General features: G+C 40.0%; 3 protein-coding genes and 1 long non-coding RNA gene across 5 annotated transcripts; 2 read left to right on the top strand and 2 right to left on the bottom strand.

The window, feature by feature from the left end:
- Positions 1–326: 326 nt before the first annotated feature.
- leng8 (leukocyte receptor cluster (LRC) member 8) lies at positions 327–10,375 on the bottom strand. The gene is made up of 15 exons (XM_004078174.5): positions 9,897–10,375; positions 8,308–8,440; positions 7,332–7,472; positions 6,872–6,949; positions 6,254–6,668; positions 6,003–6,174; positions 5,749–5,919; positions 5,390–5,638; positions 5,148–5,312; positions 4,772–5,066; positions 4,572–4,673; positions 4,419–4,487; positions 4,067–4,196; positions 3,775–3,982; positions 327–3,693 (listed from the first exon to the last, which is right to left on the bottom strand). The coding sequence occupies exons 1-15, from the start codon at positions 9,935–9,937 to the stop codon at positions 3,531–3,533; spliced, it is 2,532 nt and encodes an 843-aa protein (XP_004078222.1). The 5' UTR covers positions 9,938–10,375; the 3' UTR covers positions 327–3,530.
- A 3,161-nt stretch (positions 10,376–13,536) lies between these two features.
- cdc42ep5 (CDC42 effector protein (Rho GTPase binding) 5) lies at positions 13,537–16,146 on the top strand. 2 transcript variants are annotated; one of them, XM_004078175.4, is made up of 2 exons: positions 13,537–13,761; positions 14,459–16,146. In XM_004078175.4, exon 2 carries the CDS (start codon positions 14,461–14,463, stop codon positions 15,328–15,330), a length of 870 nt encoding a protein of 289 aa, XP_004078223.1. In that variant the 5' UTR covers positions 13,537–13,761; positions 14,459–14,460; the 3' UTR covers positions 15,331–16,146. The 2 variants fall into 2 exon arrangements, with proteins under 2 accessions (XP_004078223.1, XP_011483664.1); XM_011485362.4 differs by having other exon boundaries at positions 13,550–13,757.
- Positions 16,147–16,985: 839 nt separating this feature from the next.
- On the bottom strand, positions 16,986–27,199 carry grwd1 (glutamate-rich WD repeat containing 1). The gene is made up of 7 exons (XM_004077933.5): positions 26,925–27,199; positions 26,724–26,841; positions 21,976–22,141; positions 21,670–21,880; positions 19,770–19,915; positions 19,058–19,249; positions 16,986–17,746 (listed from the first exon to the last, which is right to left on the bottom strand). The coding sequence occupies exons 1-7, from the start codon at positions 27,124–27,126 to the stop codon at positions 17,438–17,440; spliced, it is 1,344 nt and encodes a 447-aa protein (XP_004077981.1). The 5' UTR covers positions 27,127–27,199; the 3' UTR covers positions 16,986–17,437.
- LOC144984421 (uncharacterized) lies at positions 17,614–19,310 on the top strand. Its single transcript, XR_013648070.1, has 3 exons — positions 17,614–17,752; positions 18,565–18,672; positions 19,073–19,310. It is a non-coding gene; the product is annotated as an uncharacterized LOC144984421 (long non-coding RNA).
- Positions 27,200–27,506: the final 307 nt, after the last annotated feature.

Below are 27,506 nucleotides of genomic sequence, written 5' to 3' on the forward strand. Positions count from 1 at the left end.
TCAAGTCCTGCAGTTATTTTTTCCATTTCCACAGAAAAGTGAAAGCAGTTCTGCTTCTTTTGCTCAAAAAACCTCTTGTGGGAATCTTTTCTTGAAAATTTTCTTTACTGTTGTTGACTAGTCATCTAAAACTTTTAAGCCATGGAATTTAGAAACTGTTTAAAATGTTTTAATCTAAGAATTTTAGGAGACAAGACATGCAGAATGCGGCTGGAACTGTTCAGTTCATGAAAAACCTTTCATAATAAAAGTCACTGTAAGGACCCTTTTTGGTTTATACCTCTTTACAACACAAATACGAGTAATTCACAAAAAAACCCTTGCTATTCAGTTTTGAATTTTATTATGTCAAAAGATATCTACACAATATTAACACAATGGCAGTTTACCAAGCCAGATTATTTTCAGAGTGGGGGTGGGAAGCAAGGAAGAAGCACTGCAAATGAACCTTCAGCTTCGAAGGCGTGTTAGTGAGCTGAAAGATTAACTCAGAAAACACTGCAGGATGTAAATACAATACTTACTAGCCAGACTGACTTGTTGCACAACGCAAACACATTGAATAAAAAAAAAAAAAAAAAAAAAGGAGAAAATGAAAACTGGTTAGAAGAAAAGAGGAGCTACATGCAACAGGAGGTGGCAGTAGGAGGAAAGAGAAAAGGAGAAGACAAATCCGTACAAAGACTACCTCCACAGAGGAAATGAAGACATGTGAAGGAGGGGAGATGGGAGATCTTTCACTGTTGAGTCACAGGAGGAATTACAAGGACGGGTGAAAGTGTAGAATAACATGGGAGCAGAAAAAAAAAAGTAAAATAAAAATTTTACAGAAAAAAAATACTGGATCCAGAGGAAAAACAAATGGAAATGTATCCTGTTAGTTATCTAAAGGTGAATTCTCTACTAGGGAGGGGGACAAAAATGAACTAAAACAAAAAACTGGGGGGCATCAGTCCTGGAAAATCAGATGTACACCATTTGAACATTGCTTAAGTCTTACAAAAGCACTAATGGAAATTCATATCTCAGCAAAAGGGCAAACATTTCTTAAAAGATGAAAATATTTGTTCTGCATGTCCAGACACATTTTCTACAGAATCTTGCAAAAAATAAAACTCTTACTTTAACAACCACAACAAAAGGAACGTGCAAATCTATCAACCATAACTTGATGATTCAGAACTAAAAAAATAAAATAAAAAATATATATATCCTTATCAAAGACCAACTTTCATCAGAAGAGTGTGTAAATGCACCTGGACAAACAGACACCAGCAGTAAACAATCATTGATGGTACTGGTTGCACACAAACATCTGTGGTAGCAGCTCATCGCAAGAAGCAAATTCCACATTCTCACTAATTTCATTCTGTGAGGCTCCCATCTGTTCAGCGGCTGCTTCCACACCAGCGGGTCAGACGTGCTCCCGATTCCCCCACGGGTTGCCGCCTGCCCACTTTCTCCTTCGTGTGCTTCTGAGATGCAGCAGTGCTCCCAGCTGAAGAACAAGAAGCTTGGTGGTTTGAGGGGTTGGGGGTTTGGGGGGTGAAGGGAGGTAGCAGCAAAGGACAGGGTAAAATGAAGAAAGGGAGGGGGGGGGGGGACACATGTTGAGAACATCGTCAGTACAGAACATTTTGCTGTAGAACTGATCTGCTATGAACAATTGAAACTAATCATAGGCGATAAGATGACATGCAGCTGGCAAAGGTGGCCAAAAGTGACAAAGGTCTACCTTTAGCAGTAAATTCAGGTCAGGAATCTTCCTGCGTTCTGATTTTTACAGTCTAGATAACAGTTTTAGGTCATTTCTCCATTGCAGCCACACAGAGGGCAAACTTATGCAATACAGACCTGTTCACATCACATGATCAAATATGTGAGTCACCCTAAACTTACCGAATTTTGGAAAATATATATATTTAATATGCAATAATAAAAAACACAAAACTGGTAATTATATAATTTGATGACAGATTACTACAAGCCTGAACACACTTTTGCAATCAATAAATGCCTCAAACTCAAACTAGAAGGGAAATCCAGCATTTAGGAAGAAGTCTAGAAACTTTTAGCCAAATACAAATTATGGTTTCAAAATTAAATAAAAGGTTTCAATTATATTTTTGCTTTAATTGCATAAGTATATTTAATTAAAAATATGTGTTGACTAATGAAACACTTCAATGAGTACATTTGTTTAAAAAGGTCAATTTTGGTCTTTTATTTTGAAACAGGAAACTGGTGACTTTACTGAGCATTTAGGCTTTTTATGGTAAGTTATTTCTTTACAAAAACAGTCCAATAGTTTTTTCCCCTAAAGCCCTCTCTGCTGTTACCAAATTTTTCAACACCTTTTTGTTCAAGGCCAATACTGGCACCACCAAAAAAACAAACAAAAGAAACAAAATAAAAAAAAAAAAAAGGGGGGGGGGGTGCATATTTTAGATTTGGGACATGTGTCAGGCTGTCATCCCCTTGCTTAGTCCTTCTAGCTTACCAGCCCTGCAGAGATGTCAGGCAGCTGTGGCATACAAACCGCTTGCTCCTTTTGGATGGAAGCTGCCAGAGTTTCCTCTGATGCACATGGACTCCTAAATGAGAGCCGCCGGCTTTAATCATTCACTGCTGTTGAGATGGAAAATGGATTAAAGGTCGGCATCGCCGCTCCTCTTCTGATGAACAGGGGCCTGCTGGATTCCAGGAGAGGCAGGATCCTTCGACTCCAAGCAGAGGAAAGCAAAACTCAGGGTTTGGCGAAGCTGAAGCTCCTGATGGAATAAGGATTTTGCTGTGATGAAGAAACTCCTTCTTTGCCATAAAGTCAATTGGTTTAGCGAGCCGTGGCTGGTGTCGCCAGTGGAATAATACTACTTTACTGAGACACGACTTTAGTCCATATTTCCATGAGCCACGTGGCAACAAAGTACAGGAAAAAGAGCTGCTGCAGATACCAAGACGCAGGCCAGGACATACAAACCACCACATCCTCTTTACACAAACTGCCAGCACCTTCTCAGTCTGTAAAAGCAAACTGCCCCGACTCCAGAAGGCAAACTATCTGGGAGATTATCCAGAGAGCTTTTTGAGTTTCCCTTTAGACGAAAAAGACTTGAATCTTCAGGATCTTGAGCTGCTGACTTGAGGAGGGAGAAAAGATAACAAAACACTGTTAGCGCTGAAATATAATGGGGTTTCAGGAAGATGAACCATGAGGATGCGATTGTCACTAATTTTGCTCTGTGACTCGAAACGACATGATCCTGCATCTAAACTGCCCCTCTTCTTCTCTATCCTGACAGTATTGATGACTTTGGGCTTCAAGTCAAAACTAATTCACTAAGTGCAGACTCGTTTTCTCACATCTGTATGCGAGCTCGGACAGAATCTAGATTCTTCTGTAGTTAATGATGGTACTCGTCTACGCTCTAGATGAGCTCGCTGAGGTGACTTAAGTGGAGTCTGTTAGTTTTGCAAGGCTACATAATGGTCCTGTAGCTCCTCCCTTCCTTAAAGCCCCTCCCACCCACTCAGGAAGCAGCTAGTGAGGCTGCGCTGGCTTTGCAGTCTATCTTTTGGGGGTCAGATGGGGTGAAGGCGACACCTAGACCATTTAAAAAGGCTAGACAGGAGTCTAAACATGTGAAGCCCAAAGCAGTCTGCACATACTGCACTGGCAGGTCAGGTCTGAATCTGGAAAAAAGAAAACAACAATTGACATTAAATTACATTTTTAAAATTTGTTCCAAAATTGTCTTTCGGAGCATAGCTTACGTTTTTACAATGGCCCAAAGTGCGATCTTTCTTTCTCTGTCTACAAACTTGTCAATGAGATAGGACGCCATGCGTGGGGCTTCAAGGTAGAGCTTAAAGAATCGTCTATAGTTCCCCAAAGCCCACGCAGCACGTAATGCAAGAGCAAAAGCCACACAGACATCTGCCCTCAGAGCTGGGGTCAAGTATACCAACTCAGTAGTCAGATCTGGAAGTAAAGAGAAAATCACAACTTGTAAGATAAATATGTTCGGAAAAACATGTTGACTTTCACAAGAAAATGTGAGCTTACCACCAAAGTTCTTAGTAAAAATATAATATAACAATCTATAAGCTGTAAATTCTCCGATGTTCTCTGAGGGATTGTCCTTGTAAAGAGCCTTCAGCTGGGTCTGGCACTGGTTGAACTCCTCATGGTCTCCCTGAAATCAGTCAAAAGTTAGCATTCAAAATGTTATCAACTCGCTACAACAACAGATATCTTCAAGTTGAATCACGTCATCAATTCTTAAAATGCTTCGCCACTCATCCAAATGGCTTCAAGAGATTTTAAGTCCAGATCCCATGACTCCTTAGAACATCCTCATTTAGATAAATGACAGCTTTCATTGACATGAGCTCATTTAAATAAATAACAGCCTAACCTTTTCAAGAGCGATGCGTGCGTGACACTCGTACACTTCCACTGTGAATTCAGTGCGAACACCTTGTACCTGAAGGTGAAGCATCATCAGCAAACGTGACAAACACACAAAGAAAGATAAACTACAGAATAAAAAGGTATCAAAGTAACTGACCGTCAGGTCCTGCCTTATGGATTTCATCTGCTCGCATGCATAAGCATAGTCCTGATGGGTTTTCCAGTGCGCCTTCACAGACAGTAAAGATTTTCGTAACACCTAAAATAAAAAAATAAACGTTCATGTTGCCACTCCTCATGAAAGCAGACTGTAGGACAAACGCATAGTATTAGAGGCAAAAGAAATAAACATCTTACCTGCACAGGGCGCACAGTGGTGGGGTCAGGAGCACAGGTGAGCCTGAGGTAGGATTTAGTGATGTCCTGACATGATCCCACAATGGGACAGTCCTCCCAGCTCAGGCCCTCCTGTGTTCCATCAGGTAGATCCAGGGTGTTGATGGAGAGAACTAGCGGCTCGGAGCGAAGCTGCTTGTGGAAACGAGCCGCTCTGCTCTGTTTCTTAGCTTCTCTATCAGGGTCGTGGAAATCCAAACCAGCATTGCCACCTTTCCTCTTTTTCCCACCGGCAGCGTTTGAGTCATCAATGTTTCTGTTGAAAACAAGTTTATAATAAATTAAAAGGCAACAATCACCACAATAAATGACATTTTATGTATTTAGGAAAACGTACCGTCTTCCTCTGTTTGCTTTCCCTCCTCTTCCTCGTCCCCTCTCTCCACCTCCTCGCCCTTTATCTCTATCGTTGCCACGACCACGTCCTCCTTTCTGGTTTCTCCTGGACAGCTGAGGTCGCAGGTCACTGGAGATGCTGCTATCCGACTGTGATCCAGAATCACTGGAAAGAAATTAACGACACGTTTAATTCCAAGTACACAGCCCACATCTGATCAGCTCAGAGGAAAGCCGCCTTACCTCCGTCTGTGCCTTTGGTTGCTTCGGTCCCGATGGCGGTTATGTGACGGAGATGGCGAGTGAGAGGAAGACCGGGACGAGCTTGAAGATGGACTCCTCTGAGAGAAAATGTTCCTGTAATGGCCTAACCTGTGTCCACCTCCCCTGCCTCTTGAGGCGGCAGCCGCTGTACTCCCAGTGCGGTTCAAAACACTGTCTGACGTTCTCTGAGGTAAAACTGCCTCCCATCGTGACAGCTTCATTTTTAAGCTACAAAGAAAAACAGGAATTAAAATTTCAGATGGCACCACTTATCAAAATATCTAATCGAAGCAAGGATGTGGGGAATAACAAAGGTAAAAAGTTAATCGTAAACTCACTCTGGTAATGGCTCACGAGTCCAATCAATTGTGTAGGCGGAGCCATCCTTTAATCGCTCCTGCAGGATTTCTTTTAGTACTTTCTCCGTTCGATCCTTGTCATCTTCTGTCTCGCATGCTGTGAAACAGCGTTGCACATATTCCTTCATGGCTGGGGGCCAATCTTGGGGTCTAAAGAGAAAGCACTTCAGGTCAGTATATGTTCAAATAAATCTAAGAAAGACTGGAGAAATGGAAATCAAAATATTGGTCACCTTGTCTGGGCTGCTCCGGAAGCAGCACTGGCATTAGCTGGAGACGGTGGGGTTGAGTTAACACCTGTGGGCTGTTCACCAGGCTGAAAACCCTGATTGGAACCTGAGGAACACTGAACCTGATATGGTCTCTTTGAAATGTTGAACTTCAAAGGAGCTGTCCCTGGTGCCTCTGTAAAAGAAGAAACTGTTAGACAAAATTCACAGACTACCAAAGCTAAACACACACGAAATCAAACTGTTGTTCTTACGTTTCATGCGATGCCACAGTTGCTGCCCTTGCTTTTGGTTTTTGTTGGTCTCTCCTCTGCCTAACCCTGGCCCATACTGATTCTGCAGCTGTTGTTGCTGGGAGCTATTCTGACTGGATTGATAGGTGTTTTGTGTTTGGAAACTCTGGCTGTAGTTTGGCCTAGACTGGGAATGATTGTACATTTGCATTTGGTTGGGGTCACTAGGGGGGTACCCCATTGTGTTGTTGGCACTGTAAGCATTTTGTGAGGGGGGAGGATACTGGGAATTTGGAGATTGAGGAATCGGTGGGGGCGGAGGAGGTTTCTCTGAGGTGGTCGGGCTTTGGGGTGGCTGGGGGGTGGCAGGAGGGGGAGGCTGTGGTTGTGGAGGGTAGCTGGGGGACTGGTCCTCCATTCCAGGCACTGGAGGAGGCTGTGGGGGAAAAATACACGTTTAAGTAGTAGAGCAGAATCCCATACATCAGTAAATAAAATAAAAATATTTGGCACAGCAAATAATTATGCTCATTTACTTTGGCTTACACAGTGCAAAGTGGACAATTGTTACAGCACCTCTAATGTGAAATTTGTTTTTAGTGGAATGAAACAATGTCCAACATGAAAAACACCATGTACCTGTCCATTAGAGGCTGGAGATCCTGTGTATGGCCCTTGAGGAACACCATACTGATTTGGTGGGTATCCAGCTCCATACTGAAAATCAACACAGTGTTAGAGAAGCTAATGTGAAATATCATGGCAACACACTTGTGTAACTTTAAATATAAAAGCAATTAATACACAAATGGAGAAATATCCGCCAATGTGAAGATGTATGCGGTAAGATCTCAATTATATTTTTGCGTCGACTATACAGTCATAATGATGATGAGCACATCAGTGTACCTGCAATGATTTTTTTTTTTATACCGGTAAATGTTTACTTTGGAAGTTCATTTTTTATTTGATGTTATGATATGTCTTTTTAAATATTAACCTACCAGAAAAAATTTAATATTGTAAAAAAGTAAATCCAACCATGTGTTTATAATACAAAAAGTTGTTAAAGATTAGCATAATTCCGTTTTTCACTTACTGGTCCCATTGGGTAGTAGTAATTGTAGTGGTACGTGTACCCAGGATAATTCTGCTGAGTTTGCTGGTACCATGAATAGTACTGCTGCTGCTGCTGTTGAATTGCAGTGGAATCAGATCCGGGCGGCTGGAACTGACAGGCCTGAAATCAACAAACAAACTTCATTGGTATTGTGCAATAATGACAAATGACAAAACCATCAAGTTAGAAAGGAAAAAAAAAAGTAAAACAATGTGATGTAAAGCGGACAACTATGCAATGTTTTAAATAAGAAACTGAAAACTTGCTGTTGGTATTTTCTGTTGTGCTAGACAGTGTCATAAAAATACAGATGATGGAGGGGAAGAAACAACAGCTAATCATGGAAGAAGAAATTGGTGGATTGCAGTAATTACCCAGAAAGACTTGAGAACTTACTCTGTTCATGAATCAATGTAGGGAACATTTCTTTAACAGTAAGTGGCTCAGGAAATCCAACTTTTTTAAATATATGAATATATGGGATCATCCAACTTTCACTGTGTTTACCTCATAAGCTTACAAATCAAAATTTAACATTGTTCTCCTATTGTTTTATTGAAACTCTCGTCACAGAATGCACATTGCACATTTTCTTTTAAGCAGTAAGATTGAAAACTGGAATCAAAGCATGGTGGTGCTTGTTTCACACGCCATAGAACACTATAGGATACATTTTGGTATACCGTACAGCTGAAATAACAGTGCGGGGTGGCAGGTAAACGAGACACCCATAAAGATTTACAACAGCTTTATAACAATTTAATTAGTTTAATAAAATTGGCACTCCAACCATAATGTTTGATTTTATTATTAGCCAGAGTATTCCTTTGCATTGCACTATTGGATACCATATGAATCCCCATTGAGAGCACAACTAAGAACAACAAAGATAAAACCCAAGTTAAATCAACACAGGAATAACTTCATAATTTAAAATGTTTATATAAACCCTTACTTCAGCTGCTGCCCGGTTATCTTGAGCATTCTTAGCTGAACTCTGAGTCTTGTTGATAGATGCCAGGGCTTGTCTCGCTTTCTCCCACTCAGGATTTTCATGGACTTGGCCTTCTCCAGATGGACCATAGGACCTGCCATTGACATCAGAACAGAAATAAGATTATGTTTAAAGAACTGTATAGAATGCATCTTTTAAAAATGTTATTTCACTAATATCCTTATTGTGTAAATATTAAAGAGTTAAAGTATTTTGATCTATTGTAAAAGCGTACACAGTAGTCTTTTGATCACAATTGTAAACTGTGTTGTGGGATACAGTTTCTGCAGAGCAGCAATAGCTCTTTAGAAATGCACCCCTGCAGGCAGGACCGTTGGCGTGGAGCAACCTCTCTACTTCTCGACATCCATCTCTTTACATGCTCTCCAGCTAGCTGACAGCCCCTCACAACCCAAACCTAACATTAACAGTGCAATAAAAATGGCAAACAATATATGAGTTATCCAGCCATACAGGTTTTAGCCAGATGCCAGCTCAGATGAAGAAAATGAAGACACACATGGATCTATTTGTCAACAAGTGGATGCATCAGAATAGGGCGGCCGCGCAGGATATTTACCCATATTCAAGTGAGTTTTACTTAAATCAATATTAAACCGAGGGGTTAGCGGATCGATCCCCGCTCTCCACAGCCAGCTGTCGACCCCCGAGCCCGGCTAGCCTGCAGCTCAGGGGATGGGTCAAAATGCGGAGAAGAATTTCCCCATTGTGGGATAAATAAAGTAAAAGTATCAAATAGTCTTCTGCACAAAAGAGGAAAAGATGTGATTTCCAACATTCTCTTGTTTGGATGAAACCATAGCTGATGAGAAAAACAAATAGTCAAAAGGGAGTCCTAAAAAAACAAATTATGAATTTTGATTAAAATAAAATCTTACATTTTTAATATATTTTTTAAACTTACTCAATGTTTGGGGTATTTTTAAACAAGTAAATTAAGAACAATTAATATAGGTGAAAAAAAATGAAAGAACAGGAAAACATCACCTGTACTAAATATCAAATAATTAGTTTATACAGACATGCCGTGATTAAATTTATTCAGAGCAACAAAGCACAAATCATAAACATTAGACATGTATTTTACTCCCATCATTTTTATTATTATTATTTTATTTTAATAACGTCAGCAACAAGACATTTCCGGGACGTTCACGTAATCCAATGTCGCCAAATATAGATTTACTATTGATTGACAACAGTCTTTACATTACATTCAGATGATATTTGCTTTAGTAATCATAATTGACTACATTTTTTATTGAATGAATGTTTGGTTTTATTATGCATTAACAGCAACCAGGCTGACAGATTAGCATTTAGCTTCCTAGCTTAATGAAAACTAGGCCAACGGCCTAGCGGTACTAGGCAACAACTTATTTTATGGTCCGTTTAAGTCAAATTTAACAACGCTATGATGATACACTCCATAACACAGCTACGAAAAAAATAAGAAAGTACTAACACTCGCAAAGCAAATGTTACTTTTAAGTCATTCTATTTACAATGTGAGAAAGAGTTTGACCTACCAGTTCGGTGTTGTGGTTGTTTGAGCCGCGTTGGCCGCCATTTCACCGCAGTTTAAATTAGCATCAGGAGGCTAACGCCAGGAGGTACCTTTAGCCTTGGGGCAACAAACACAGCTAACGTCGTCAGCGCTAGCTCCTACCCGAGTGTAAACAAGACGAACTCCTACTGTCGTCAAACTGGACAAATACAACACAAACAAGCTTAACGGCTGCAAAGAGAATCACATTACCAAAGGAAATCTAACCCATACACACGTTCATGAAAGAGTCAAATGACAAAAATAAAGTGGAATCAAGTGGATCTTGTATTTTGGTTCCTTCGTCAGCGAACGACTTCAACTGATAAAGCTACTGAGACAAAATGGCAGATGAGTGAAACTGGCCAAATCTAACCAGGCTCGAAGGTATTTCGTTCCCTGTGTTGAGGTTTTCAGGTCAGTCAAACATAGAGAGTGTCAGCAGCTTCTAACCCGCCCCATATAGATTCCTCCAATTATATTTGACCTACACATTTAGCTTGCATTCTGATTCGATGTTTTGCTTGTCAATCATTGAGAGGATCGTGGCTCAGAATGCCTTAGACATGAGCACAGGGCAGACTTTCCATTAGTATTTTCCACTCTCCTTCAGCAGTTTTTCAAGAGTTTTAACTTAAATTCAGAACAAAACAAATATCACGATGAAAAAATAGTGACAAATTATTAGATTTTGGTAGCTAATAAAAATCAAGAACTACTTGTATTTTCAAATTTCATGGAAATTATTGGTCTCCAATATTCAAGAGTGATGAACAGAAAAAACCTCTGTTTTGGGTATATTGATTCTTGAAATAAAGGGCAAAAGGACACATATCTAGAGTGTTAGATTAATGAGTTTTTTTTTTTTTAAAGTGCTGTTTGCCAAATAGTTTTTGTCCATCCATCCATCCATCCATCCATCCATCCATCCATCCATCCATCCATCCATCCATCCATCCATTTCTTAATCCGCTATATCTCTTTGGAGGTTACAGGGTTGCTGGAGCCTGTCCTAGTTACTTCTGGGTGAAGGCGGGATACACCCTGGACAGATCCCCTCCCTAGTCTGTTGCAGAGCCAGTCCCAAATTTCTACAATAAGTTGCATGGTGGCGCAATGGTTAGCGTTTTCACCTTGTTGCGCGAGGGCCCAGGTTGATTGATTACTCTATATTGGCCTTAGGTGTGACAGTGAGTGTGTATGAGTGTGTGATTGTCTGGTGACCTGTCCAGGGTGTACCTGACTTCATCCAACAATAGTCAGGACAGGGCAGCCCCATGGCCCTAAAACGGATACAGTGGGTTAAGTAAAGCTTGAAGTTACACAGGTATTTTTTTTTAACATTCAAGTAAATGTTATTTTTCGTCTATTTAAAATTTGAATGTAGTTTTAAATTATATTTATGTATTAACAAGTGACATGCATTGTCTTGAAGAGGGATTCCTATAAAAAACAGAAGCTTGCCATACTTGGGATTTGTACTCCAGAGAAATATCAACTCTAGCCCAAGGCTCTGCATAGACAGCTAATTATCTTCACTGTCAGATGATATTCTGACACCATGTGTGAAAATGAATATCCTGGAGGGTTTTAAATCACCATCATACACACTGATCCACGTAAACACTCTGATTGAACATATTTGACACCAGTGTGTTCTTATATGGGCTCATTGGGTTGGTTTTCCTGGGTTATTCTTGGAGAGCTAGCAGAAGAATCTTTGGGGGTAAAAAAAGGTCCAGAGTTAACATTACAGAGATTTGCATACTCTCATGGAGCCTTTTATAGGATTCAGAGCGGCAGAGCGTGTGTGAAACAGTTTACGGTTTCCCACATTTGTGGGTGTGGACAACTATTACTTTAGCCAGTCAATGTAATTTACATAGTTTTCAAAATCCACGGATCTTGAGCAGACCCCCCCTTTCCTCCTTGCCTTCCTGTGAAACATGCACAGCTGCAGGATGTCTGTTTGTAGGACATTCTGTTTGTGTGAGTGTGTGTTCTGGAGTGTGTGTCAAAAGGGAGGAAAGTCATTTCCTGTCAGAAAGTCTCCCACACAAATACCAAAAAACACAAAAGTGTTTTTCTTCACAGAAGTGAAGCTGATATTTTCTGTTATATTAGCTTTTAGTAAATGTCTAAAACCCTGTGTATACCCAAGTTTGTTCAAAACATTATTCATATTAATAACCATAAATTTTTTGTCTGTTCTATTTTGCCGAAAAAAACTAAAATCAATGTTACCTCTGTGTGTGGACATGGAATAAAAAGTAAACAAAACAAAACAAAAGGAGTGTTCATGGATAAAAACAAAAATAGCTCTAATATTTTATTAGTCTGATTTCAACATTCAAGCTTTCAATTTACAAAGTTTTGCTGTTTCTCTAACAACTCATCTCTAACATATGGCATCGCATCAATGCACTCTGAATAACCAGAAAAACTTCTCATGCTGCCTTTGCAAGTACATCATTACTCAAATATGCATACAATACTTCACAAACAATGACTCCTTCCCATTGTTTGCATAACTGGGAGTTCTTTCTCTTTAACCATTGGGGGACGTTTAGGTTACACGCACCACTAAAAAGTATCTTCCCAATGTCAGTACAAATGCAACTTTTCTCAATATTTCTTCTAGAGGATGTTTTTAGTAGGCAATGTTGTTTGCTATGTTAAGCAAGAGCAGCCTCCCTTTAAAAATATGATGTTGCAGACTAGGTGGAGCCAAGTGTGGTATTTTACTTCATCGAATGGTTTCCATAAATGACAACATAATTACTGTGTATTTTAAAGCAACCGCTCCTAATAATTCATTGTGAAACTCTGTTTGTATGCTTCAATGATGTAGCTTTCTCAAGCTTTATTCTACAGGAATGTCAATATTACCTTAAAAAGTTACACTGATAGCATACAGCATTTAAAGATTTTAAGAAATCCTCACAAAGATAAAAACAAACAGGAAAACAATTCATTTCAGTCCTGCGTAGATCCAGAAACAAAATTTTAACAGTTACCTTTGTAGACAAAATAATAATAGACGTTTATTATTATTATTTATATTATTCATTCCAGAAAAAGTTATTAATTACAGTAGTATAAAAAGGGAGACAGGTCAGACCATCTGAGAAACTGTAGGGGTAATATTTCTAAAATCATTTAGTCAAAATGTTTTATCACGTGTTTAATCCCTAAATTCAAATGCACAACTTAATTTTCCAATAATGGAAAGCTTTCTGTGACAATTGTACAAAAATTGTTTGTGAAAGGAATTTATAAAATAAAAAGGGCAGATCCTACCTAAATGTTAAATTTCGTTCAAAATCTCATCACATTAAACCAACACAAAGTTTTGCACTTTTAAAGAAAAGTATGTACATTTATTGTGATTTGCCCCAAATATTCCATCATTATGAAAGATTATAAACTATTTGAAAAATATTAAGATATTTTTTATGAAACTAAATAATATATTACGACTACAAGTGCAACCTGAAAGGTTTGGATTGACGTGATTCTTCCTTACAAAGCCCTGTTCTCAGCTAACCTGCTAATAACACTCGTTACTTAAAAGTGGTGATTTGAAGGGATGGGGAGTGAGCTGGTTGGCATGCCTGCGGTCTGAGGCAGCGGTCTGATCCAGCTGTGGATCTCGAGAACGTGGCGTCACTTCCTCAGCGCGCGCGCCCATCCCTCTGGAAAGACGGAAAAAAAGAAACGACCGAGAATTCACACGACGGCGGGAGAAGCGCGAGGGAAAAACGACGCGAAGCGAAAAAAGACAGATGAAAAAGCTGGATAGAGAAGAGAGAGTCAACCAAAGACGAGAAAACACGCATCACAAGTGAGTAAGTAACTTTGTAAAACTTTAATTATTGTATTATTACTATTATTTGAACGGGTAAAATGTGCTGTCCCTGATATATTCACCTAATGGCAGCGTGGTGTAGTGTTTTCAGCTGTAACCAGAGTTAAAGTTAGTCCACAGTGCAGTTACTTTCTCCATTCGTTGAAGTATTACCACTATTATGTCTGGGGGGTGGTTCTGGAAGCCCCCTCCCCTGGCAAATGAACTCATATCTCCACTCGTGCTTTGGACTCTCAGGAATTGATTGTTAAATATAGTAAGGGGTTCATAAAGACGACTTTTTATAAATGCTGTTTTAGTGGGCCTCCAGCTGGATATCCCCCCACTCAAGTCGAAGCTTTTAAAGGCTAGATTTCACTTTAAAGGGGACACTGTCTTGTTTGTGTCTGCATTCTTCCCTGAGGGTAAAGAAAAGTATGTGCTAATGCTGCACAGTCAGCGTTAGGTGCAAGTTTCAGCATGGCCTCCGCAGGCCCACCGGTGCCAAAATGCTCAACGCTTCCCTACATTTTACAATATGGAGCGCTTTCAGGCCGCCCTGTCTTATCAGGAAGTCAAACCAGGCCCGCCGAAGGGGGCTATCTCATTTATGTGGTCTTTGTTTATTCTACGCTGTGTGAGGTAAATAATATTTTGCTTCTGCCGGTCATTTTATGTTCCTCACGTTTCTTTTACAGCCATGCCGCTCCACAAATCATCTCGGGCCCCTCGCCTCGACCCTACCATGATCTCGGCCCCTTTGGGGGACTTTCGTCACACCATGCACATCGGGAGAGGTGGGGATGCCTTTGGTGACACCTCCTTCCTGTCCAAAGTAGACTCGGGTAAAGCTACTCCTGACCTGCCAGCTGCTGAGTCTGAGTTAACAGTCAACCACAGTGACCTCCATACGGAAGCTCCTGGAATCCCACAGGACACTCAGCTCAAGCACTCTGAGTCATTGTCTTCATTAACCCTGGACCTAGACTTGGATCTGGACCTGGGTCCATCAATGCTTGGGGATGTATTAGGCGTAATGGATGGTTTGTCACTTGAGCCACATGATGCGTTGAGTCCCAAAAGTGGCTCTTCAGCTGTGGAGATAAAGCAGTACAAAGGGGACATGAAGATGGCCCAGAAGATGCAAACGGATGTAAACGGCGATAGATCCCACGTGGAAGACTGCAGAATACCAGACGAGAATGGAATCAAGCCGAAGGGTTTACGACCGAAAGTCAGATTCAGCGACAAGCGGGAGGAGATCTTTCGCCAGGCTTCTGAGGAAGACGAAGGGCGAGTCTTTGGCTGTCATGATGAAGATCCGCCGAGCCCTCTCAGTCCAACCAGAGGGGAGACTCCGGTTGGTGAAGCCAAGCTCGCCAATCACAAAGTAGATTTACCACCCAGCCCTGCTTCATCACACAGCTCAGAAGAAGACGCTCCACTGGACAGGAGGAGGCTGGTCAGTGGCAACTCTGAGACTGATTCAGAGGAGGAGGAGGAGGAGGAGGAGGAGGCAGGAAGAGGCTACACATTTGAAGATGAATTTGATGATGAAATTGGTCTATAGAAGATGGACGGGTATTGCTCTTCCCGAGAGAACATATCATTACTGTTAAGTAAAAAAACAAGTACTCTATTTTTTGAACACATCATCCAAGTATCATGCGAGCGGGAGAATTAAAATCAATCTATACTCAAACTTTATGTAAAATAACGCAGGTGTTCTACAAACACAACATTTCTCAACTGGAAAACTTTTAGCTGCAAAGGTCACAGACGTACGGATGACTTTGTAAACAAAAAAAATGACATTGTGTGTTATCAGTGAAAAGATTGTAGCACTTTTGACTTTCATTCAGCTGCAGATTGACTCCCAGTCTGCAGCTCTGTGTAAAGTTTGTATTTCAGTCTGAGTAAAATGAGCTTTGTGTTCTTTTTTTTGGTTTTATATCTGATATGTAATCTGTACACAGTTAGTACTGTTTATAGAACTCTTATGTGCCTTAAAGGGAGCTGTTTCCTAACATTATTGGTCTGTCAAGTGTCTTTATAGTCATTACTCCTGTTATTTTATTTCATTTTTTTCCATCCGTTTAAAAGTCTTACAGTCCTCAGAGGCAGTGTTCATGAATCTTTGTTAGTTTGGTACATTCCAAATCAGGGTTTTTTTCTGTGTGCATGCTTGATCACCTTTTGCTTGGGACGGGCTGGTAGAGACAATCATGGGATATATGTTTTGTTTTGTAGATACATTCTACCTGTAAACCTAGAAAAATGATTTCACAATGCTGTAAAAGATACTCTTCTGCTATAAGTGCCTGTTTTTATCCTAGATGAAGATTACAGAGAAAACAATAAAGTTGTTATTGGGATTTGAATATAACCAGCTTTGCTTGGGTTTCTCTGTAGAAATACTCAAAATTCGGAGGATTCAGGCTTTGATGGGAACAAAAAAAACGGAGTGGAAAAAGAAAGTTGAACATTACATTATGTCATCACCAAATATTTGTTTGGGAACTAAGTATAGCCGAATAGCAGTCGCCGCACCCATTTTCCTGAAAACATCAAGTCCTTGGATGGACTTCATCGTTTTAGGATTCAACATTATAGAGATGATAACTCTTAAACATTTGTTATTAGCCACCAAAAGGAGCCAAAACGTGAGTCGAAGCAACAATTGTAGAAAAAACTACAATATGAGGAGCATTAAAATCTCCCATTCCCATTACGGTGTGCTGAGTTTGGACCCAGCCCTCTCCTCACATTTTCAGACCACATTTAGCACCTTTAGTTGATAGGAGGGCATAATCTTATCTGTGAACAACAAGAAACGTAACCTCTTTTTAAACTCATTAGATTACCATCTGCAGCATGTCTGTGCAGAGCGAATCTACGACATCTTCCTTACATAATGCAGTCTCGGGTTTCATGGCCAGTCTTTTAGGAGGTACGCTCAGAGTACGTTGCTCATGTGGTTAGTGTGGTGAATCCTGACAACTGCGTACATCCAAATTAGACTCAGGATTTGATCTTTACTTCACAGCGTATTGACAAATTCTCTCAAAGCCCTTGAATCTGAGAAAATTGAAGAAGAGAGTTTCCTTTAATGAGCTTTAGGGAAAACTGAGTCAATGCAGGATGCCTGTTTGGTTCTACCAGACGACAGCAGATGCTGACTGCTGATGGGTTTTGGTTGCAATACAGTAAGTAAAAAGTCAAACATTTGGGATCATGTTTTATTAACTTTAATATTCTAATAACACAGCACAATATTTTATTTTTTTGCTATCATACGTGTTTGAGTGACGGAGGAGGAAACTACTAAAATATTTGTAAATCTGTAAGACAGAGATACTTAATACCAGGCATCTCTTCCTAATTATATAAAAATGCTTTGTACATTATTACAAGATCCTAACAAATGCACTTTTGAAGTTTACTATACATGCATCTGCACAGAAAGGTTGGAGCTTATTTGCAGTAAAAAGGAGAAGTGCACCTCTGCACATGCAAGCTCACAATCCATGTTTTTTAAACTCCAGGGATACATCTGTACCCATGGAAACGGGATAAATAAACAAACATCCAACTCTTCAGTACTTAAACAGTCCCACTAACTGCAGAATCCACCATTCCTTTTGCAAATATAAAGACGAACGCCTTTAGTGAAATGATTACACCGAGATCGTCCTGAACACGTTGAACCCTGACAGGGCCGTGGAGATCATCACGCCAGGGATTTGCGGATGCCAGTGGATCTCCTTGATCTCAGACTGGCCCTGGTGCAGGAACAGGAGCTGAGGAGGAAGGTCCTTCAGCCCCTCCACCCTGGCGCCCACATCGCTCGACTCCACCGACAGGTCCCACTGGCTGATGACGTCGTCCGCTCCTGAGGCAGCGAACACGCTCGAGTCTGCCGGGCTCCACTCCACGGAGGTGATGGGGGCGCTGTGCTGCTTGAAGTTCGCCACTGCACGACCAGTCTGCAGGTAGAAGAGAGCAGTATTTCTCCGGTTCCATACCAATAATGCTGCCGTTTTCCTCCTAACCAGAAAATGCTAATCAAATCCACATTTCTCTTATTAACACCCACTGTTACACATCCATGTCAGCCTTACAACTATTTTGTTTTTATAGTTTGCTTTTAAAACTTAAGCTGGTTAGCACCGTTTTATATTGCAGACCCAGTAGACCCATCTGCTTCATTGGCAATTTACTATTTGCTGCCCAGAATTGAGTTTTTCAGACGTAATTTTCAAAATGTACAACAAGAGGCCTGTAAATGTCAGCCTGGCATTTACAGACAGTTTGACCTTTTACCCTCATTTCACTTTGGACACTGACCCAACCTTTGGTTTCCAAGTTTAAGATAAGATTAGATGAGATGAGAAAACCCTTCATTTGTCCCTCAGTGGAGACATTTCCGTATTGGAGCGTTACTGTTATATATTATATTTATTGTAGTTATTGTTAGAGGAGTAAGAGAGAAGAAGAACACAACTGTAGTCAAACCACAGTTTCTGCAATAATCTGCTAGATTATTTTATGGCGTAGTCACATAGTTTTCTGTTTTGCAATTTCAGTGGGTTAGTCTGTTGTGACGGGGGAAGAAATACAGTTCAGATGAAAAAAATAAATATATAAAATCCCTTTTAGAGTAGATCTTTAGTCACCGACACTTTTAATGGGGATACTGTCCCACTCCGATCATCTTTTGATCTATTGTCAAAGTCCTCCTAGAAGTCTTGTATTATGATTATGCCGTTTTTGCTCAAATCAAAAAACCTGTGTTGTTTTCTAGGACAAAGTTTCTGCAAAGTGGTAGGAGTTCTTTAGAAATTCTCCTCTGAGTTGTGAGGAGGACTTCACCCATAACTGAGCCGTCCCCTCAAGACAACATTAACAAATGGTGAGCAATATTGGAGCTACCCAGCAGTACAGTTTTTTTGAGCCAGATGCCAGCTTGGACGAGGAAAATTAAGACGTACATGAATCTAGTCGTCTACAAGTGGATGCATCGAAAAGGAGCGGAGCAGGGAGCTTGAGGTCCACCGATTGTAGTTTCTGGGTCAATCTTTTTCCAACCGCATTTTTTTCATCTGCCCCTAATTCACATCGATTTGATTAAAGAAATAACTAGAAATGCAATTTTGAGCTTAATTTTCTTTATATGTGTCCTCCATCATCAAAAAAATACCAGTACATTTTAAAAACACCAAAAACACAGTTCACTTTGGAGTGGGTCTTTCATTGAGAAAAAAGCAGTACCTTTTGTGTTACACTAACTGTCTCACCTTAAATTGTCGCAGGTCCCAGACTTTTAGAAGCCCATCATCCCCGCCCGACAGAAGGAATGGTTCGCTCCTGTTCCAGCTGATCACATTGATGTCAGATGCGTGAGCTCCGTCCACTGAAAGCATTGAATTAGGTGGGGCGCGGATATCCCAGACACGAATAGACTGATCCACGGAGCATGACGCAAAAACCTGAAAGCAGAACACGTGCGTGCCTTCAGAAACTCAACAAGACGAGAAATGAGATCAATCACATTTGTGTGTTCTCTGTTCTCCAGGCAAACTTTTTGAACTTTTTTTTTTTTAAGCCAACTTTCATAAAGGTCCAAGAATGTGCATTAGGTGAAAGCAAAAAGCAGATTCTGGCAACGATCTGCATGGCTCATAATCCACAAACTAAACTAGTTTTGGAGGCTAGTTACTGCCTTAGTCACGTGTTAGTGGTAACACTTGGCCGCAATATTACCAGTAACTCTATTTAAATTCCAGTTTGTCATTTCTAAACCACACCCTGTTCTTTCCATCAAACACCTGTATAGAACAGGTGAGCTGCTTTAGACTTCAGGCTCTCTAATAAGGTTCAGCTGAATGATTTCAAGACCTTTGCTTAAAAATAACTAGAAAACCAAATTTACCCGGAAAAATGAACCTACTGACCACCAAACACCATCCAATTTGGCCAAACCCACACTATGACCGCCGCTGCACTTACTGTGGCTTCAGTGGGCGACCACTGCAGGTCCTCCACAGACTTGCTGTGAGAGCTGAAAGGCCTTTGGTCAATCTGCCATGCAGAGCCTCCTTCTCGTGGTTCCCACACGTGGATGTTCTTCTTGCAGTCCCCGCTGACAAGACGACCTGGAAACACAACAGGCGCCACACTTAACCTAAATAAAGCTACGTTTGCAACTCTTAACCAGGAAAAGCAGACTTTTTTTCATTTTTTATCAGTGCCTTTCATGCTATGTTATAAACAAACACTGTTCGGGGTTTTGGACAAATCAAATAAAGAAGCAGTTTTCCCTCAGCCTATAATTTTTTTCCGTTTTTATCTCAAGAAGGATTTGAGTTCTTTTGCCAGGCTTGATGTAGTGTTGCTGTGAGCTCCAAATGATAAAAAAGACGACCTCCACTGAGGCGGCAGGAGCATTTCAACTAAGATTTACATGGATATGATGTGCAAACATTACATTTCATTCAGCTTCTTAGATTTTACAGATTAGCGCTATCATGCAATTGATTAATTCATTCATTTTTTTCATTCATTCAAAATGAATGAATGATGAATGAATGATGAATGAATGCAATTGATTAATTAAGACCTGTAATTAAGAATTAAGACATGAGGAGGTGACAACAGCGGAATTCAACTATTTAGAAGTTGCTCCTTTGAAATAAACTTTTGCTTCATTACCTGGACAATAACAAACAGTAAGGCGTGAACTTTCCTTCTGAAGTGCTTTGTTTAACTTCTCATCATGAGAAGCCAAGTTGGTGCTGGCGCTGTAGCCGTTACCATGACAACAAGTCACACCGCGTTTTAAATGGTCTGTTTTTTTTGTGAAAAATGATTCTAACTTAAAAATATAAAAAAGATTAAAGTGCTAATGATTGATTTTATATTTGGTTTTTTTTTGTAAGTGACCATGGTATAAAGCTCTGCTTATTGTTCACAGCGATCGGCCATTTCATCAGTCGTGTCCAGAATAATGCAGTCTAGTTCATACAAATGCAGGCTGGTTTCGCTTGTGGCTGAGTGGTGTTTATACTTTTCAAGCGATGCGACTGTCACCGGCGTTTATTTTTAACACGAAGGACATCTTGATCATAGACTTGCTGTCTGCGAACGTGCAGGCAAATGAAAGGCAGAGGAGGAAGTGGTCTGTTCGTCCACCAAATAGAAGCAGGTAATAAATACAGAGGCGAAAAAAAAAAAAAAAAAAAAAACATCAACCACAGAGGCCAATTGCATTCTATAGTGTAAGTGCTGTTCCTGTAACTTTTTCTATCTGGTTGTTCGCCGTCTCTGTGTTTGTGTGTGAAGTGGAGCTACAGGGGGCCAGCTGCTCCCCCAGCATAAAGCGTTGCCACACACTCGCCCTCCCCAATTTTTGAGTCAATATTAGCATCATTATTGAGAAAGATTCAGAAATCATCACTACTAGCTTCTTTCAGTCTTGCAAAAATAACAAAACCAATATTTTTAAAGAAATAAAAACAATATTGATAAAACTGTTAGAAATACGTATTTTTAAACCTTTTATTTGTAACCTCCCACTCTGGTGTTCTTTGCCCGCCTCCTATCCCCCCCAATAAGGTGTTCTAGCTCCGCCCGCTGCTTTGAAGTATAAACTGGGCTTCACCTGGACAACCCCCTTCAGGGTCTGCATCATCAGAAATTAATGGACGACAGGAAAGTACGTCTGATGCAAATATTAGATTTACCTGATAAAATAAAAACATTACACGCTAAATCAATTAATTGCGATTAACGGGATAATCTCACACAACACAAAGACACAAAATAACTGATTTTGTGCACATTGTGGTAAATTCAAGCTCTAAAAGAATAAGTTGAGTAATATGTAACAGTAACGGTTAGTGCCCCTTACCGGGTGCTTTGGGGGACCAATCAATAGCGAAGCCTTCACTCATGTGTCCAGAGAAACTGAAGAGGGGTTTGGCTTCCTTCTGCTGTTGAAGGAAGGCAGACATAGCAGCCGAGCTGTGGACGGCTTCCAGTTGAGGTCGGAGGTCAAATATTTCCACCTGTCCTTTCTCTGACCACACAGCAGCGAGCGACTGCTGTCCACACTGAGTAACCTGAGAGTAAAGACAAAACGCTTAGTATTTTGGAAAGAAAATATAACTATATGTATTTTCATGACTCATTTTGTTGTAGATGAAGGAAAACCTACTCTAACTCGGTTAACTCCTCCATAGTGCGGCGTCATGGCCAGTTCCAAATGCGGTTTCTTGTTTTCATCTTCCTCCTCATCATCACTTTCCTCATTGCTGCTTTCCTCCTCCTCCTCGTTTTCTTTCTCTGTTCCGTGAAGGTTGTGCATGCGCATGACCAGGAGCCTGCAAAAGAGTCGAGTGCATTGAAATGCATAGGTGTGCAGAAGTGTGCGGGCAGCAGAAAAAATAAAATTAAACCCACACTGTGGCCTGTACTTAACTCCCCACCGTGTTTTCTTTAGTTTTTAAGTGTCTCTATAATTTTCCAACAAGCTAAAATGCAGCAGGGAAATTACTAAGTGGTTTACAATTTCTTAAAAGTGAAACGGGTAAGTCAAGAAGTAAGAGCGTTGTGGTTTTGCTGTTGTCCGTGTCTCTTATCCATGCATTAGTGCATGCTGATGGTAGAAAAAAAAGAAGAAGACAAAGCACTTTAGAGTCAGATCAATAAAGACTAAAGGGGAAACGCTTTTATTACATTAAGCAGACCACTTATCAGCACATAGGCAACTGTCAGAGTGTATTTAGACAGGAGCCCCAAAACACACACACACACACACACACACACACACAAAGACAACCTAACAGTAGCTTAGAGTGAGAGCGAGGAGTCACTGAACTCCTGTGAATGTTGGGAGTGCCTGTCTCTCATCTATTCTTTTCAAATGTTGTTTTTCTTTGGCAGCCAGTCCAACATGTTCCTTCGGCTGCAGGTTTGTCAGTGACAGAGAGGTCGCTCGGACTGATTGATGGGTTTATGATAGAAGCCGCAGATGACACACACACTTAGGGTACATATGTCACAAGAACAAAACCAACACATGGTTTCAGCAGAAAGATGGGCTTCCAAATCTAAATACAGTAATAAAACCAAACCGGAAATAATTTAAAAGGAATTTAAAACCTTTTGTTTTTATTGAAAATGTGCAAAAAAATACTGTTTTTTCTTTTCTTTTTTCTTATTTAATAAAGCAGTAATGTTCAGCCAGTAGTCTCTAAATGCTAGAAAAATAAACGAATAAAACATTTATGGTTGCTATTGTGCAGATGGATTCAAGGTGGGGTATGATCAAATTTACTCCACGTTGTCTTATTAATCTGCACTATTTATTTATTTTTAATTCTTTTTTACACAGATCAAAAACAACATATTTTGGGGAAGTGAGAATATCATTTGACAACAATGGGGTAAAAACTCCCTCTAAATTATTGATGACCATTATTTTATATATTTATTACCTCTTTCAGAACAACTTTGTATAATACCTTTCCTTTGTGAGATCAATAAAGTTGTAATCTTTTTTTATTATTATTTACGGGTATGTAGATTAAATTTGAAATTATATGTATCATGGGCAACTATAGAGCACTATTTGTAGATTACATGCAAACAACAACTAAAAAAACACATTTGCTGTATTTACTGTATGATTAGACAGTATTTCATTAAAAATGGATATGCAGCTTATGATAATTTATGTATGTAATGGATATCCATATAGTATAGAAATATAAGTCCAAATATTTACGTGTACATTTAAATAATTAATTGTATTCTGAATAATTTTAAAACGAATTAGTAATAAAAAATATTGATCCTTTTCTGTCTACTCTGTGCTGCCCGTCATCTAATGAACAGTTGTATTAATAGTGAGGCATAATGATAATAATAATAAAAATAAAGGGAATGTATCAATCCGTCATTTCCTACAACTTACAACCCACCTTCCCCTTTATACTCTGAGATTTTTCTAAAGATTTTGCACTTGTAAATACAAATATGAATGCGTGTTACTTATTAAAAAGTACCAAACCTATGCTCCCAAAAGTCCCTCCCATTTGTGCCAGGTTGCAAAAATACTCCCCCATCCATTGCCAAAGCCATTTGTTCAAAGACATTAACAGTTTATGACCGACCAGAGTCGTCACTCTGTCCAATAAAACAGTTAGGCAAGGGGATTGCGGCGTTAATGGACAACTGGATTTTATTCTAGAGGATATATCCTAGAGGTTTGGACCCTGAAGAAATCAGAAACCAAACAAAAAGAGCAGATTATTTTTCTCCATTTTAAAGATTTATAAACTGAGGTTAGGTTTATTAAGCCAAACTACATTTTTCTGCCTTCATTTATAGTGGATTTAGACATAGAGGCTAGAACACATCCATAGTTGATATTTGGACCCCTACAGCCGTTTATATCCTTAAGTTAAAAAAAACGATGTAAACGCTGACTTAGTGTAAGGATTCTGCACATCACAGAGCTCAAGCTTCACATCTGTCTGTTAAAAATGTTGTTTAGTGACTTCTAATTACCATTCCTTTCATTATGTAAATCGAGACAAACGGGTTGGTCACACCAAGTATTTCAAAAATGTGGGTTGGAGTGTTCAGCCTGCTTCCAAACAAGGATTTAAGTAGTGCAACCAAACTGCAAACTGTATTTATCTAAGATCAGTGTTCCTTCTGGTGATTTCTGTCAAGGCAATGCCAAAACGATGGTTTTACTTTTACTAGTCTTTTACTTGAGCTTAATCGTTGAAGTGGTAGAGAAGGAGCAAAGCCAATACCAGAACAGCTGAAGTGGATATTGATAAATGTTTAACTTTCATTTTACCATTACAACTGCAAAGAAGACCTGAAGTTTTATTTATAGACAAGGGTGTGCTCGAAGACTTTGTTTGAATTCGGACTAGACTAAAAAGTTCTATTCAAAGAAAATGATAGCTGTATTTAATTTTTGGTGAACCTGTTGTATCTCTAGCAGGCACACCCTTAGTGACCATAGGCTCTTTCTGCTCTTCCATCATCTAAGAAATTCCTTTTAAAAAAGGTGGCATCTTTTTTAAAGAATGTGAATTTGTGAGGAGTCGTGTATGAGGTTTAAACAAAAACTAAAAGACCGTAGCCACATCTAGACAACATACAGCGTTGTTGCCGTCTGCAACCTGAAGCTCTGGAGCCACATTTGACTCTTTTACCCCTCCACTTGTGACTCTGGTAAAAGAAAAATAATATATATATATATATATATATATATATATATATATATATATATATATATATATATATATATATATATATATATTTTAAACAGAGAAAAAATCAACATGAACAAGTGACCAACGAGTGACCAACACAACCACATTGGTTGATGTGGAGCAAAATCTGGATGTTTGCGGACATAAATGAGAAAAAAATTGACAGCACACATGCAGCTAAAATTACCTCTACCTGCTGGGGAGATTCAAAGTCTGGAGTCCATTGAGGAGATGGTGGAGAGATGGGTGCATGCAAAACTAACATCCACCCCCTGTACCCAGACTGTGGAGGCTCTGACACTTTCAGCACTAAACTGTGACACCACCCAGGAAGGAATGCCACCCAGTTTTCAGAGTGCACAACACATCACTGCAGAGATGAATAATGGTGTGCAGATCACACCATCAAATCACTCAAAGCAACATTATAACATAATAAACAGATTAAAATGACAATTAAAAAATCAAAACAAAATTCCAGAAACCAGAACACAATTCTAGAAAAGTGAAACTTTTTGGAAAACAAAAGTCATTTCCAGAAATCAAAATGAAATTTAAAAAATTGAAATAGTATTAAACTGGAAAAGGTTTCAAATTTGTCTTCAATGTCTACATCTTGATAAAAGTTTTACAATTAGTATAGAGCACATTACGGAAGCCGATAACATTGCTTTTTTTTGCCCGTTTTTTCCCGACGACGACACTATCCAAGTTTAATTTTCATTCTAAAAGACCAAGTCTTGAGTGACAGCCAGTCCTTCCAGCCTGCACCTCTCATGTATTATTCTGTAACCATGGAGACGGCATGGTCCTTCCAATCTAGTCACTGATAAAGTTGACAACAAACTCAGGATCACTGAACTGCAGCCGCCTGCGCAGCTGCAGCCGGGCCAACCTTCTCCCCAAATTGAGTTGGGCTGGGTGGCTGTTGGGGTTCCACTGGTGCTCTGTGTTCCAGAGCTCAGTGAATGCACCAGGCAGAGATGCTTGTTGGCCCTGGGTTCTGTCATTCAGCCTGTTGTCAGGGGTTTGGACTTTTGGCTTTTTCTGCTTCAGAGTTGTGATATAAACTGTACGGTGTTGGTTAAGGTTTACCACATAATAACAAGACCTAAAACGGATGACGTCTCAGTGGGACGAAGGGACGCTGCAATATTCTTCACGATCTTGTGATAATGATATCGACTATCTCATTATCACGAAAAAAATAAAAAAATTAAAAAAAACGCTTTCTTGTGACAATTATATCTATTATCTCGTTATAAATAAAGTAAGGTAGGCCGTTCTCGGCTTCTGTAGCATCCCTAGTATCACTTCATTCCATATAACCTTTGTTTGAAATGATGGACAAATGTCATCATCAAACCTTTTACAGTTTCTTGTTTTGTTTCCTTTTTATTTCTGGAATTAACTTCTGTTGTCCGAAACGCTTCATTTTCCTCCCTGGAATTTAGTTTTGATCTTCTAAAATAATAATAATGTAATAAAAAAGTTTTTACTTTGAGTGATTTGCACTTCAGGGCCACCATTTAATAATAGTAGTAAAACATTAAACAGTAAAACATGATCTTTGATCTTCAGATTTCTTTTCTTTAACTGCTGCTATTACCTTGTAATCAATAAAGTTTGCCTTGTTTTGAATTGCGGTGTGGAAGGAGGCCTGTACCTGTTCTTCTGAGCGGCGTCGGCCTGCGTGCCCGCACACAGCAGCATGGACAGAGGAAACTGCCCCCTTCCGTCCCCGTCTCCATCCTTCACCACGTCGAAGCTCAAACAGGGAGAACCTGCAGAAACGGTGAAACTGTCAATGCACCACGCAATCTGTAACGTCCACGCGCGCCTTTGTTTATCTGCTGAAGCTACTTGCCTGTTTGACACTCGTGGTACATTCGGTACGCGGAGCGGTCCATTTCCAGCTCCTCCCCGGTCTTGAGAGGCTCGATCCCGGGTACATATACCTGCTTTTCTTCGCCATCGCCCTCTCCTTCCATTTCTTCTTCTCCATCGCTGCCTGTTTCTTCCATCTCCTCTTCTTCTTCCTCAAGCGCGTGTTCTTCGGGCGCAGACATCTTGGTATCGTACTTCCGGTTTGACGCTGAGCGGCCACGTGGTTGAAGCGCCTCTTCATCTGCTGGCCAACGTTCCCCCCTTCCCTCTTTTCCTCGTTTACGGGAATTCAGCTGACCTCTTCAGCTCCCGGTCCTGCGCTGCCAGTAAGGATCAGAGCAGCCACTGAGTCCTGACCGGAGATGAAAACAGGAGCAAATACTGCCTTAAAACAGGGCTTTCCCACACAAACCTTCATTTATCAGGCCCAGAAGGTTTTGTTTAGTTTCTAATGATTCATTGCTTTACAGAAAAAACACGATTTTATCATGTTTATTTATCATGTTAATCAATTTGATCATTAAAATAAATTTTATCCATAAAAAGTAAAGCAAAAAAAATA

The sequence above is a fragment of the Oryzias latipes genome, chromosome 16, assembly GCF_053564925.1.
Source record: "Oryzias latipes strain Hd-rR chromosome 16, Olatipes_Hd-rR_3.1".
In the NCBI taxonomy this organism is placed as follows: Eukaryota; Metazoa; Chordata; class Actinopteri; order Beloniformes; family Adrianichthyidae; genus Oryzias; species Oryzias latipes.